The sequence below is a fragment of the Rhinolophus sinicus genome, chromosome 1 (assembly GCF_057876585.1).
Source record: "Rhinolophus sinicus isolate RSI-liver-muscle chromosome 1, RSI-T2T, whole genome shotgun sequence".
Lineage (NCBI taxonomy): Eukaryota > Metazoa > Chordata > Mammalia > Chiroptera > Rhinolophidae > Rhinolophus > Rhinolophus sinicus.
This window is the reverse complement of record NC_142501.1, coordinates 19,232,976-19,247,115: the sequence shown is the minus strand read 5'-3', so window position 1 is coordinate 19,247,115 and position 14,140 is coordinate 19,232,976. Positions and strand designations below refer to the sequence as shown.

Below are 14,140 nucleotides of genomic sequence, written 5' to 3'. Positions count from 1 at the left end.
ATTTAGATAGTTAGATGATTGAACTCTTGGTTCTCCTGAAGGCTTCTATGATGTGATTACATTTATACAAAAACCGGAAATAGAATCTGTAACTTTCCTGAGAGCAAAGTGTTTGTCTTGTCATTGTTCCCATAAATGTATCTTTACAACTTCCTTGTTGAATATCCTGTAATTCATTTCCAGCATGCCATGAGCAAACCAACTTGAGCTGTAACCTCAAGAAGAATTAGAGATGTGAGGGGAAGAGGGAGCGTTGACTCTCTGGTGGTTTTTCCTGAGTAGGAAGTAAATTGCATTTATCGAAAAGTTCACAGATAGTTCCCTTTCCTGAACCAGGTGGGTGGATGGCTACTTTTTGGGGTGTCCTCACCAATCTGTCAATGTTTTACTTTTCCTCCAGAAGTTTCCTTTTTGGAAAAGTTAAGTTTTCCAAGGTTTAACCCTCTCAATATTCTAGTTTTCTCTATCTTTACTATCTTTTAAATTAGTAAGAGAGTTTTGAAAAAGAGATCCCAAAAGGGCTCCAGATTTTCATCTTATCCTCTATCCAAAATTCATGTCTGATCTAAGACTCATTTCCCCCTCTAAAAGGCATCTTTCTGAGAGAGTATGTAGTCTACCCTGAAAAAGGCGCATTGTGAGTACAGCTGTCGGTCACTCATGGGCCTTTTGATCGGATAATGTCAGGATTACTGCTGGGGGGGCAATTAATTTTGCAGATTAAGATCCTAACAGATATGTTGACTTGGCCAGGAGTGAGGAAGCAAATTCCTTGACAATATTGGTGGGAGGGAACTAAATATGCAAATTCAGGATATTAACCAACTTAGATTCTCAAAACATTATTCCTGAAAACAACTCATTAGCAATAGATGCCTTTCTTTTTTTTTTTTTTCTTTTGCCCAATATGCCTAACATTCAGAGGTGACAACAATTCTTCTGTTATTATTTTTTTGGTTTAATATTGTTTTCCCCCCAGGTTTATTGAGATGTCATTGACATATAACATTGTATTAGTCCGAGGTGTATAACATAGTGATTTGATATATGTACATATTGCAAAATGATTATCACGGTAAGTTTAGCTAACATCCGTCACCTCACAGTTACGTTTTTTTTCTTGTGATGAGTACTTTTAAGATTTACTCTCTTAGCAACTTTTGAAAATACGCTATTGTTAAATGTAGTCACCATGCTGTACTATATATAACTGAAAAGTTTTTACCTTTTAACTGAAAATTTTTATCTTTTGCTCACACTCACCCATTTCCTCCGCCCATCTACTCCCCACCTCTGGCAACCACCATTGTGTTTCCTGTATATATCTATGAGTTCAGGGTTTTGTGTGTGTGAGTGTTTTAAAAAAGATTTCACATCTAAGTGAGATCATACAGTATTGTCCTCTATCTGACTCATTTCACTTAGCATAATGCCCTCAGATCCATTCATGTTGCAAGTGGTGAGATTTTTCTTTTTCTATGGCTGAATAATATTCCTCAGTTTGTGTGTGTGTGTGGTGTGTGTGTGTGTGTGTGTGTGTACCATATTTTCTTTATCCATTCATCCATCAATGGACACTTAGGTTGTCTCCATGTCTTGGCTATTGTAAATACTGCTGCAATGAACATGGTGGTGCATATATCTTTTTGAGATAGTGATTTCATTTGCTTTGGGTTATTACTATTTTTAATTGTGGTAAAATACATATAACATAAAATTTACCATCTTAACCATTTTTACATGGACAGTTCAATGGTTATTTTCCTTAATTCTTTAAATATTTGACGGTATACACACATTTTAAAAAGCATAGAATGTATTTTATTTTTCATATATAACTTTTTAAAATCTATACACTTATGCTTGGTATCCTAAGTATATAGAATCTACATGTAATAAATGAATAATTGATATGCCACGTTGCAGAATATTAATACATTTATATTTGAATATAACACAAATCAAATAGTGGATTTTCCCTTTACATTCCTAAGTTTGGTACTAGGAAATAAATTTCCTTAGAAAATAAATTTAAAAGTTTTTTTTTTTTTTTTTTAATTTTCTTTTCCCATGTGGAGGATAAAGCATTTCCTAAAGAGTTTTAGTGGAAATTGATTCGAATCAGGCAGTGCCAAACCGGAAGTGGTTAGGAGTTAAATCTTAACCAAGATTTAATGATTTTTTTCGTGGACAGTCAGTAATAGAACTCTGTGGTTCTGGGGAAACCTGGGTGGCCCAGGTCAAAAAAAAATATGTTCAGGGAATGGGTGTGGACAGTGAATTGGGGCCAAGAGGAGTCTGGCGCCAAAACCAGGCTGTCTTGGACAATAAATTGCTCCTTTGCAAAGCTCTAATTTTTAAGTTCAAGGGGAAACTCAGTCATTCAATCTAAATGTCATTGTTATACCAGAAAGTAGGTGCCTACTGCACATTTGAAAGGAGCCTCCAGTGCACTCCTTAATGGGTCAGTTAAGAGTACGTTTGGGGTCGACACCAGACTTTCTGCCTAGAAGGGGTGTAGAAGGGGTGTAGGGGCTGCCTTCTTGTTAAAATGGCTGGTTAGAGGATGGTGGGGGCTGGGGACTTGATTGAAATTGTCTTTGCATTACAAGAGCAGTGTTTTTACTTAGATTTGTGTGTTCATTTGGGGTGGCTTGGGCAGGACAAATAGCGATTATGGGGGAGTAAGGAGCCTAAACACCTTTGCATCCTGGAACAGGTTGTGTACTTGATTTATAACTTATGTAATCTTCATTGCAAATCTGCAAGGCAGAAATTATTATGCCCATTTTACAGATAAAGACATTCAGGTTTTAAACTAAGAGCCCAGTCAGTGGTGGAGTTGAGAAAGTTTTATCCAGGTCAGCTAGACTCCAAAGCCCACTATGCCCAACTCTGCCACCTCTAAGGTAGCTGTCATTCTGTCCTTGTTCCATGTGTCCAAGTTTGCTGTGGAAAAACATTTACTTCGTCATGGGGGAAGGGTTTTGCCTTGGTTATCTGCAAGCGGCTACATTTTCCAAAGGAGGGTGGGTGCATCTGTGAGGACAGATGGCTTTGAGTAGCCGAGGGTGAGTGAGTGCTCAGGTCTTGATGTGGACAGACTCATTCCGAGTAACGTACACTTGTGACTTTCTGTCTAGGAGTTAGCTGTCCCAGTCGTCCACGACGGCGGTGCCCTTTTGGCTTTTGTCTGCGGTGTCGTGTACACGCTCCTGCAATCCATCATCTCTTACAAATCGTGTCCCCAATGGAACAGCCTCTCCACCTGCCACGTACGGATGGCCATCTCTGCTGTTTCCTGTGCAGCTGTGGTCCCCAGTATCCTTTTTACATTTGTCAGTGTCCATGCAAGCGGGACACCTTCCCCTACCCACCTTTCATCAAAAAAAAGCATGAAAAAAGCAAAGGTTAACAGCCACATTTCCACATGCTTCAGAAGAACCATTGGGGGGAAAAGTGTAAATCATTAAGAAAATGTCTCAACATTGTCAGGTTAGATCAAAAGAATCTTTGAGGAAAAGAATGGTCTGAAAGGAGAATGGAAAAAGGTCAGAAAACTTCAGTCTCTGTTTACTTTCCTTCCAACAGGGTTGGTTTCACCAGCCATGTGAAAATATTTATTTTCCTTTGTAGTGCTTGGCTAAAGACACCAAATATTGATATTGTACTTATAGTAACAGCCCTGTGAAGTCCCAAAAGGTCAGACTCTCCCCTTTCCCTGCACGTAGGTCATTAGATGGTTTGATTTACTCAGATTAAGAGGTTTTTAAAAGCTCTCTGTCATTAACTTCGAGGTCAATTAAAATACACTTAGCCTTTTCTTTTTTATTACTGATTTCATTTTTAAACTTTTATTTCATTTTCTAATTCAATGTGAAAAGAAAATTGGGCTTGTATGTTCTAATTTAAAGGAAATGACAGCTCTCTTTCTCGCTGTCTTTCTTTCTAGAAGTATTTAACAAAGAAAATAAAAAGTCTGTGGTCTTCAAGAGGGAAATTCTCCATCTTTTGAAATACCATCTGCACTCCTCAGAGAAAGCTGCAGAGTCATTAAAAATGGTGATTACTATTTTTAAAAATGGTGATTACTGTCACATTATAGGAAACGGGGAGCTATTTTATTAGTGACAGTTTTGTTAGTCTGGGTTGGATTGGGGTATAAAGTGCGTAAGCCAGTACCATGTACTTTGAAATATTAAGTTCGGTGTTGCTCTTTTAAAATAGAAACTATACAAAATACTAAGTTTATGAATGGTTTTGGGTTGGGTTTTTTTCCCCAGTTTAGGGAAGGACATTTTTAATTACAAAATCTGTAAGCACAGAGGAAACAAATCCTGGTATTGAGAAATTTAACAACAAACTATATATACCCCTGGTTCCTAAGATAGTTCCTTCTCAGTTTCCTTGTCCTATTTATGAATTGAAGACATTCATGCTTCCTCTTCAAATATATCACCTTAAGACCTTTAGCTTGTGTTATCTGTAAAATTCATAGCAGAAGTGTCTGTAGTGTTAAATGAACGTTTCTTGGTGTAGGGAACCTTTCCTTGCTTCCAGCTTTGGAGACAGAAATCTAGGTATTAAACTCAGAAAAAGTTTTAGCAGAATACGCATTTCAGGTCTCTGAGTTTCACATACTAATAGTTCCCGTTTCGAGAGGGTTTTTATGAGCCATGCCAAGGGGTGGCAGCCTCACACAGAAACAGGGTATGTCCCTGTATGGAGTTAATTCAGTCATCCATAGGAAAAAGTCTTCTGCATTAAACATTAGCTGGTATTTATATTTTCTTACAAAGATTTCAAAGCGTCTTTAAAATGCCTTTGGTTCTCCTTATTGTAGTATTTCTGCAAAACACCCTCACTTGACTACTGAAGACACTGAGGCCCATTAGAATCAGGCCTCTCGCCCTCCCTGGTAAACTCGGTCTTGCACCAGCTTCTGTGGCGTTCAGAAGCCCTTACAAAATCACTAACAACAGAAAGTCCAGGTTCCTTTACCGGAGACACTCACTCTGAGATGACCTGTTTTGACCTCATTTTTACACTTTCTCCTCCAGACTTGGCTGTTTTGTGCTTTGTGCCCCTGCCCTTCTGGCTGGAATTACTCCCCTCACCTTGTCTTTTGAGAGCAGAACTGTCCAGTCCAACATGGTCGCCACCAGCCACATTTGGCTTCTGTGCACTTGAAACGGGGCTAGTTCCACATGGAGACGAGCCGTTGTGCAAAACACACGCCAGATTTCAAAGACTTAATAAGAAAACAAAGAATGTAAAATATCTCATTAATAATTCTTTACATGATTCCATAATTGAAATGATAACATTTCTGATCTACTGGGGTAAAGGAGCGACATTATTAAACTTAATTTCATTTGGTTCTTTTGCGGCTACTATAGTAGAAAAATTTAAATAACACCTGTGGCTGGCACTGTATTTCTGTGGGACGGTGCTGCTCTAGAGAACTCTTCAAACCTCACACCTTAAAATCAGCTCCACTCGGGGAAGCCTTCCCTGACACCCAAACCCCATTCCACTCTAAATTAATACTTTTCCCAGTGACGCAGCACTGTGCCCTGTTCTTTTCTCTCGCGTGGCGCAGTCCTGGGCTTCCTTCGACAAGGCTGGATGTTTCTGGGAGCTGAGACTGAGTCTGTTTGGCCAGGGTTTTTCCTGCCTCTTCTCCCCCTGCAGCATGGTACTTGGTGCCCAGAACATGGAACAGAATGAACACATACATGAAAGAATGAAGGGCCTTTAAAACTATGAGAAACAGAAGTATGATCATGAAAGGATCAGAGACTCTGCTATGCTTTCTACTTTTTTTGTTTTGAAAAACTGAGAAGTGTTAAGCATTGCAACATATGGGGATGGCGGGCAGGGAGCAGAGGTGCTGACTCCCTATTCAGAGGGGACTCTAAACTTGGCATTGATGCAACACTTGGAATTTCTAACTTCATTAAAATCTTTTTTTTTTTTTTTTTTAAAGAATGTCTGTCTTTCTCTTTTACCTTCTAAGTTTAATCAAAGTAGTGTCACTGCCTTTGTATAGACAATATTCTCCATGGAGGGCAATAGCCCCAGTCCCTGGCATTAGCAGGCTGAGCCCAAGGTCACACGTAGGATATATCTCTTTGATTTGTAAAACCCTTTGAGCTTGGGAGAAAGGGCTCAAGTTATACCCAATTACTCAACAAAAATATGTTTTTTAAAGGTAAGAGTTTGAATTTCTATAGCTTGTTTTTGTATATGAGCCTTGATACTTTGTAATGCTTTGGTACGTTGAAATGTTAATTTTCCTAAAAATATTAATAAATGTTAATAAAGCTGTTGCCTTGAAAATAGTATTTTTAGGGGAAAAGTATTCTTATTCAATATTTTTTTTTAGGGAAAATGGACTCAAAAAGTACTCATCTTGGAGTGCCATGTCAGTCGTTTTGACCAAATTTAAAGAACTATTGTAACTGGCAACAACACCAAGAAACAGGGTTGAGGCAAGTGTAGCTGCAGATTAAAATTTCGCTATACACAACTGAAAAATATTGCTAAGAAGTAACTATTTCCATGTTGTAATTTAACTGCTGCCATAATCAAATTTAAGGTTTGAGATTTTGAGAAGCTAATATAACTTGGTAGGACCGCAGAAATGTTGGTATTAAGTATCTTTTGTAGTGTTAATATACACATAACAAAATCTACCATCTTACCAATTTGTAAGTGTATATATTTCAGTGGTATTAAATACATTCATATTGTTGTACAACCATCACCACCATCTATTCCATAATTCTTTTCATCTTGTTAAACTGAAAATCTATGCGTGTTAAACAATAACTCCGTATTATCCCCTCGCCCTAGACACTGGCAACCACTATTCTACTATCTTTATGATTTTGACTACTCTGAGTACTTCATATAAGTGGAATCACATACTACTTACTTGTCTTTTTGTAACTGGCTTATTTCACTTAACATGTCTTTAAGCTTCATCTATGTTGTAGCATATTGCAGAATTTCCTTCCTTTTTAAGCCTGAAAAATATTCCAGTGCACGTTATACCACGTTTTGCTTATCCGTTCATCTGTCTGTGGACACTAGGGTTGCTTCCATGATTTAGCTCTTGTGAATAATGCTGCTGTGACATGGATGTTCAAATTTCTCTTTGAGGGTCTGCTTTCAGTTCTTTTGGGTATATACCCAGAAGTGGAATTGCTGGGTCATACAGTAATTCCACTTTTAATTTTTTGAGGAACCTCCATACTGTTTTTCACAGTGCCAGCACCATTTCACATTCCCACCAACAGTGCACAAGGGTTTTAAATTCTCCACATCCTCGCCAACACTTGTTTTCTTTTTTTTTTTTTTATAGTAGCCATCCTAATGTGTATGAAGTGGAGCATTTTAACACTGTATAATTATTATTGGAAGAATAATCTAGTCTTAACATTAAAAGACCTATTTTTCTTCTGTACTTTCCTTAACAATTTCCTTTTTTTTAGTGATTGCCTGTGCTTCACTAATTTCTATAACCAAGCTGGAGTGGAATCCAAAAGAAAAGGTAAAATTTAAGTCATTTTCAATACAATTGTCGAACTTGGTTTTGTGGGGTTGTGGCTGGGTAAAGCCTTCTTCGAAAGGGTCGCTGCCATTTCTTAGAACAAGTTGCAAAATATGGAGTAAATATGGCATATAATTCACTTACTGTCCAATTATGTGGTAATGCGTTGTATTAATTAGCTCTCAGAGTACTCTCAAATGGTTCCTGGGATTAGTTTCAAAGTTTTGAATTCCTAATTCTCTCTTAAACACTTCAACCCTCTATGACTAGTAAGAGAGCTGAGACATTTAAGGATAGGGGAACAATGTGAAGGCAAGTGTATGTAGGCCAGAGGAAACATGGGATGTCAGGCAACCAGCTCCACTGTAGCGGTTATTTCATTTCAGGATAAAGTGAGACATAAGTAGGATCAGGGATAAATTTTCAGGAAGGAGTTTGTGCAAGATTTTATGAGGTGGGCAGAAAGGCTCATGCTTCACTTAGGTGCCCAGCGTAATTGAAAGAATATTATTGGATGAATATTAGTTAGAAGCAATGCCTGGAACAAATTGACGAGGAGGGAGCCCGGAGTTAGGATGGCAGAAGGCAATTCTGTTAGTTCAGATTTCACATCAAGATTAGCCTAGATAGCAGATAAGAAGGAAAAATATTTGACGGGCACTGGCAAGTGACTAACATGGGAATGAAAGGACATGATGAATCAAAGATGACTTCCGAGTTTTTATCTTGGGTGAACCAAAGAATTTCTTCTCATGAGCAGAGAGCAAGAGATAAAGTTCCTGACAGAATACATTATTTTGTTGGGGGGAGGTTGATGGGTTTGGTTTTACAATCGTTGAATCAAAGACTGTAGTGAAACATCAAGGAGAAATGTCCAGTTAGACAACGTAGGACTAGACCTCTGGTGGGATTGAGAGCCATCAAGCAGAGCATAGGGTAGAGTGACTGGTCATTTCCAGACCAAACATCAGAACACATGGAACTGAGCGTTTGGAATTGAGATGGACTCATGCCATTATAGTGGTGATTCTAAGCATGGCAGGAGTATTTTTTCAAGGGGCAGGTGGAGTTGCTGATGTTTTTCAAAAAGCAGTTTCAGTTAGAAATGTTGGAGTTAAAAGCCAATTGCAGGGGGTTAAAGAAATGATGAGAGGAGCGGTTCATTCATTCAGCTATTAATGTTTGGAGGTGAGAGGAAGAGAAGTAAGATGGTGGCCAGAGAGGACAGCGTGATCAGAGGAAGGATTTTCCACCACAGAGTATTCTGGCACGTGATGAAAGCCTGCAGGAGACAAGGGAGAGACTGAAGATGCTGAGGGAGAGAATGATGCAGACAAATTTTTTAAAAGTGCTTCCTGAAAGTGAGACCTCACGGCACAGCAGCCTCAGCTGTACTTTACTTTTTAACCACTAGGGGGAGACCTTCCCCCACAAATCAGCTGCTGGGAAGGGAAGCATTCATGGAATCATATCCCCAGGCAGTTAAAAATCTTTTTTCATTTCATTTTCAATCTTAAAAATGTGAAAAGTACCTGATTTTTAAAAATACATTCCATTAATTACCGTGCCTTTCTTGTATTGCCTTCTGTTCTCAATACTAATGAATGTAAGGAAAACTCTTTACATTAATTCACTGAATAGAATAATCGTTTCTGCACTACCCCAAACTAATGTGTAGCGCTTTAGAGCTTTCATAGCACATTCCTGTGCATCGACTGACTTGGTAGGGAGGGCAAGAATTATGTCACTGTCTCATTTGACATAGCAAGAAGATTAGAGCTTTGCCTGCATTCACACTTGTAGTGGAGGAGTCTGAACTTCTGGTTCAGTGCACTTCATTAATGTGCTAAATAAATATCTGCCAAAATTTCCTAACCCACCTTCATTGTCCAGGGATGATATGGGATGGGGTGGATCCTCCCCTTAATGGAGGCTGGCCAGGTCCTCCCCAGTGTGACCTAGATGAGAACAGTAGATGGGAACATTATGAGGAGGGCAAGGACAGGTGTCCATGAGAGTTTGATGTGCCTGGATTAAATCTTGCAGATGAAAATTGGAGCAAAGAAAACAACTGTCACCATAGAACCGACCTGCAATTCAGCACATGTGATTATTCACACTTGTAACCTATAGCCAAACAGAAAGTGAAATGGCGGGGGGGGGGGGGGGGGGAGGGGAGGGGCGGGGGGAGGTCATTATTTGAAATCAGACGGGTCCACCTGATGGTCCACAGGTCTAATTTTGCAAGTGGGCTAACGTCAGAATGATGACGTTATCTTTTTTACTTAAACGGTGTTTTAAAATGCCTTTTTTTTTCTTTTTTTAAAATTAAAGTTTATTGGGGTGACAATTGTTAGTAAAGTTACATAGATTTCAGGTGTATAATTCTGTAATACATCATCTATATATATCACATTGTGTGTTCACCACCCAGAGTCAGTTCTCTTTCCATCACCATATATTTGAATCGCTTTACCCTCATCTACCCGCCCTTTTTTAAAGTAATTTCCAGCATTTAAACATCAGGATCTCTCTCTTTCTTTCTCTCTCTCTCTCTCTCTCTCTCTCTCTCTCTCTCTCTCTCTCTCTCTCTCTCTCTTTGTAAAACACACACACACTTTTTTTTTTTTCACCTCTTTGAAAGCAAATGGGTCATAGTTTCTCATCTAGTGAAAATTGAATTGAGTTGATGAGGCATGGGCTCCCCATCTTCCCTGTCATTTTGCAACCATCAGTTTCATTTCTTTTTGTTAATCTCCTGGCCTCCATAGGCAGCTGACTTCAGAACCCCCGATTAAAGCCATTCTCATTCTTGCCTTCCGTTTTTTCATTCCTGCCCTCAAGAAGATAGTCAGTGAACACGTAAATGTCTCATTGGCATTTGCTTTTTAGCTGTGTTTACCTTAAGCAGAACTGTTTTCTGAAGCAACATTTTCTATGGCAATAAAGACACACAACACCCAGTGGTGACAGCGTTTCCTCTAGATGCATACACTCATTCCTTCAGATAACTGCATGAATATGAATGCCTTTCAATTTGGGGATTCCCAGCCTTGGAAAGCAAGTCCCGCCTTGTATGGAACACTCTCTCTTCCATTGAATCCGCTTTGGCTTCCTAGTCTCAGCCATTTGGTGGTCCTTATTCTGCTTTTTGAAACTATTGTAATATATGTAGGCAAGTGTTAAAGCCAGAGTGTGTGAGAACCAGAGAGCACGTTGGGAATGATTGCATTCCTGATCTCACGGGGCAGGGCCCTGCTGTTCACCTGCACGGCCTTACGTTACTGTGTGGCCTTACGTACTGTTTCCTCACGGGGTGACTGATGTCACTGCACAGCTTTTCCCTCTGGTCTGACCTTGTCATTATTATTTCGGTACCTCTACTAAAGTGAATCGGTTTAGGCTAAATTCTGTTTCTTTCTTGTTGCTATTAGGACTATGTATATCACGTAGTGAGTGCGATCTGTGAATGGACAGTGGCCTTTGGTTTTATTTTCTACTTCCTCACATTCATCCATGATTTCCAGGTAGGTGTTTATCAATTCAAATGTTACAAATGGCGAACACGTAGGATTGTTAAAATCCATAGAAAATTCCTTGCCTTAAAAAGAGCACTATTTTTCTCTTTTTATCCTTATGCGTTTGAAAAAATATGTATCATACAACTTAGTGTATTCCCAAAGGCAAACAGCTTTAACCGTTCTGCCAACCAATGAAACCTGTATATGTCCTCTGCCATTTGATGCTTATAGTCATACATCCTGGTTATTTCCTTTTTGAGGAGGTTTCACTTGGTGGTTCCAAATAACAGGAAATACGTCTTTAAAAAAAAATAAAAGTGAGTTGTTGAAAATTGTTCCCAAGACAGAGAGAAGGTGGGACATTATCAGATTTGGCCCCAGGTAAAAATCTTATATTTTGAAACAAGTGAATTCATTATTAGCGAAAAGGATATAGAAAGCCCAGAAAATTCTGTAGGACCCAACTCAAGCTCAGCACAAACCGTAGTGAAGTCCTCTCATAAAGGCTGGTTTTGTTTACCTTCTTTTTTTTGAAATATTATGAGCAACTTTATGCCAATAAAGTTGATGACATAGATGAAATGGACCATTTGCTTTTTTTAAAATTTATTGGGGTGACAATTGTTAGTAAAATTACATAGATTTCAGGTGTACAATTCTGTATTACATCATCTATAAATCTCACTGTGTGTTCACCACCCAGAGTCAGTTCTCCTTCCATCACCATATATTTGATCCCCCTTACCTTCATCTCCCACCCCCCACACCCCTTACCCTCTGATGTTTACCTTCTTTTGTACCTTTTTTCTTTTCTTTCTTTTTTTTTTTTAAGAGTGTCACCCTCAGGATATCCACAGAACTCAATGATGATTTTTGAAGAAAGAAGAATTATATCTCAATGAAAGTCATAGACAATTTCTAGAAGTGGTACAGGGGAAAGACAGGGTTTTCATGCTGCCTTGAGTGGCATGCATCTGTGTCACTTCAGGACTTGAACTTCATTAAGAATTCCCACTAGTTCTATTATTTCCAAAGGTATGTTTTCCTAGAGAATGTAGAGCATTTATGACACTGTAGCAATGTTTTTATAATTTTCCAAATAGACACATTTTTTTTATATTTGCAAATTCATTACAGAAAAGGTGTTACAGAAAATGGAGAGCTCTTATTTTTGTACAGGTTCTATTGTGTCCGTGTGTGTGTGTGTGTGTGTGTGTGTGTGTGTGTGTGATTGATTTCTGGAAATACACTAAAAGGAATTTATTAACAAAAAGTAAAATTGGGGGATAGTCCTTTTTAAATTTCATTTTTAGACAATGAACTGTATACTTTTCTATCATGAGAACATTTGTAAAATTCATGTATGGTGATCATAAAGATTTAGTACATAAATGAACACTAATCAGATACCCTGATTTTTAGATGAACTAAACAAAATGTTTCCATTGAAAAGCCTTAATACCACTATGCACATCAATTCTAAGTAAACACGGAAGACCTCAGTTTTGAAATTCCACTCCGCTCAGCCCCTCTGCTCACAAGAGCTGGAGTTATTACCTTTGCTGCTAATTGGCAGTCTGTAGTGGGCATAATTTCAGGTGGGATGGATTCAGTAGGGCTGGTTCAAAATCAAAAACCTTATAACAACTGGGTAAAATGGAAGAGAGTCCAGATTGCTGTCTTTGCTAGACGAGCAAAGAACGTTGGTGGAAGGGAGGATTATGGGAAAGAGACTTTTGCTTATACTAAACCTCTGCAAAACCAACCTGTGAAAATCATTAAAAATACCATTTGTAAAACCACCCTTTATTGTTACTGGCGTAAGTTGATGTACAGTCTGACTCAGAAGCTGAAACTTACATCTCTAATTCACTTTACACCAGTAAACATGTCGAAGAGAGCATAGGCCCCAGAGAGGGGGGAAAGGAGAGGGTGTGGGGTGCAGTTTATTCGTTCCTCCTCGAAATGCTGTGGATGGATTGTGGACACATATGAAATGTGAGTCAGGACCTCTGCGACAACAAACTGTTTCCCCCAAGTGCCCAGCAGTGGGAATCTGATAACCATTCCTTGTAACTTGTCGTAATAATGTGGATCCCCATTGTCACACTGGAACTGAAAGACTGAGGAAAGCCATGTCAAGCACTTGTTATTCTGAAGAGGAGGTGGAACACCACATACCTTTACCGTGGAAACTGTAGTAGAATGAATTCCTGGTTGTCCTCCCTTTGAACCGACTCTTGTTATCAGTACGTCTCATACTGAGTTTCATTCTGCATTTCCACAGCTCTCTGTGAGATTAGATTGGGAGCTCCTTGAGGGCAGAGTATGTGCCTTAATCTTTCTCTCCATAATTTCAGCATTGAACTGGGTACCTCCTGGTACACAGCAGGTGCTTAATAAATACTCACTGAATGCATAAATGAATGAGTGAACAAATAAGGGAATGACTAGAGATATTTGTAGTGTTGCCTAATGAAATTTACTCTGGTTGACGACTAAGTGATAAACCAATCCTCTCTATCACCCAATAATGTTGACTGTTTTGCTTTGTGTACTGTAAACGTTTCAGTTGTTTGGGCTTCACCATGCAGTGACAACTGTCTTCAACCTGGATATTTACCACAGAAATTGTTACATGGGCTAGACAAAATGGTACATCTGGCTTGGCAAACTGAGAAGGCCAAAGTTCACTCCAATCACATTCTGCTGCGTCCATGCAACCTCTAAAGCTGGTCTTACCCACATTTTGGTATTATGTCCAATTTCCATGAGCTTGCATTGCCTTGGACCTCATGACTGAAAGAGTAAAATAAAATGAAGTATTTCTTTATTTTGGTCATTTGTGTCTCTGTTACCATATGTAGCCTGGGTAGTGTATTCATCCAGGACACAATTCTAGTTCCATTGGATTTTATAAAGGTTTTGTGTAAATCATATGTTTTCTTAATTCATATAGCTTTGCATGTGGGCATGATGGTTCATCTTTGTAGAGATCTTTGAACATTAGTATCAGAAGTTTGCATCAGTCAAAATTCTCAGAGTTGAGGCACCAGAAATA

The 14,140-nt window shown here is 38.8% G+C and overlaps 1 protein-coding gene across 2 annotated transcripts in view; it reads left to right on the top strand.

The window, feature by feature from the left end:
- DRAM1 (DNA damage regulated autophagy modulator 1) overlaps nucleotides 1-13,912 on the top strand; it is a 33,971-nt gene extending 20,059 nt beyond the window's left edge. Inside the window, exons 4-7 of one of the 2 annotated variants that reach the window (XR_012494070.2) lie at nucleotides 3,144-4,062; nucleotides 7,500-7,558; nucleotides 10,993-11,085; nucleotides 11,912-13,912. Coding sequence is in view for 1 of the 2 variants with exons in the window: in XM_019732188.3 (XP_019587747.1) it covers nucleotides 3,144-3,321; nucleotides 7,500-7,558; nucleotides 10,993-11,085; nucleotides 11,912-11,956 (375 nt within the window). In the remaining variant the exon portion in view is untranslated. The remainder of the gene's footprint in view (nucleotides 1-3,143; nucleotides 4,063-7,499; nucleotides 7,559-10,992; nucleotides 11,086-11,911) is intronic. The other variant, XM_019732188.3, reaches the window with a different exon arrangement.
- Nucleotides 13,913-14,140: the final 228 nt, after the last annotated feature.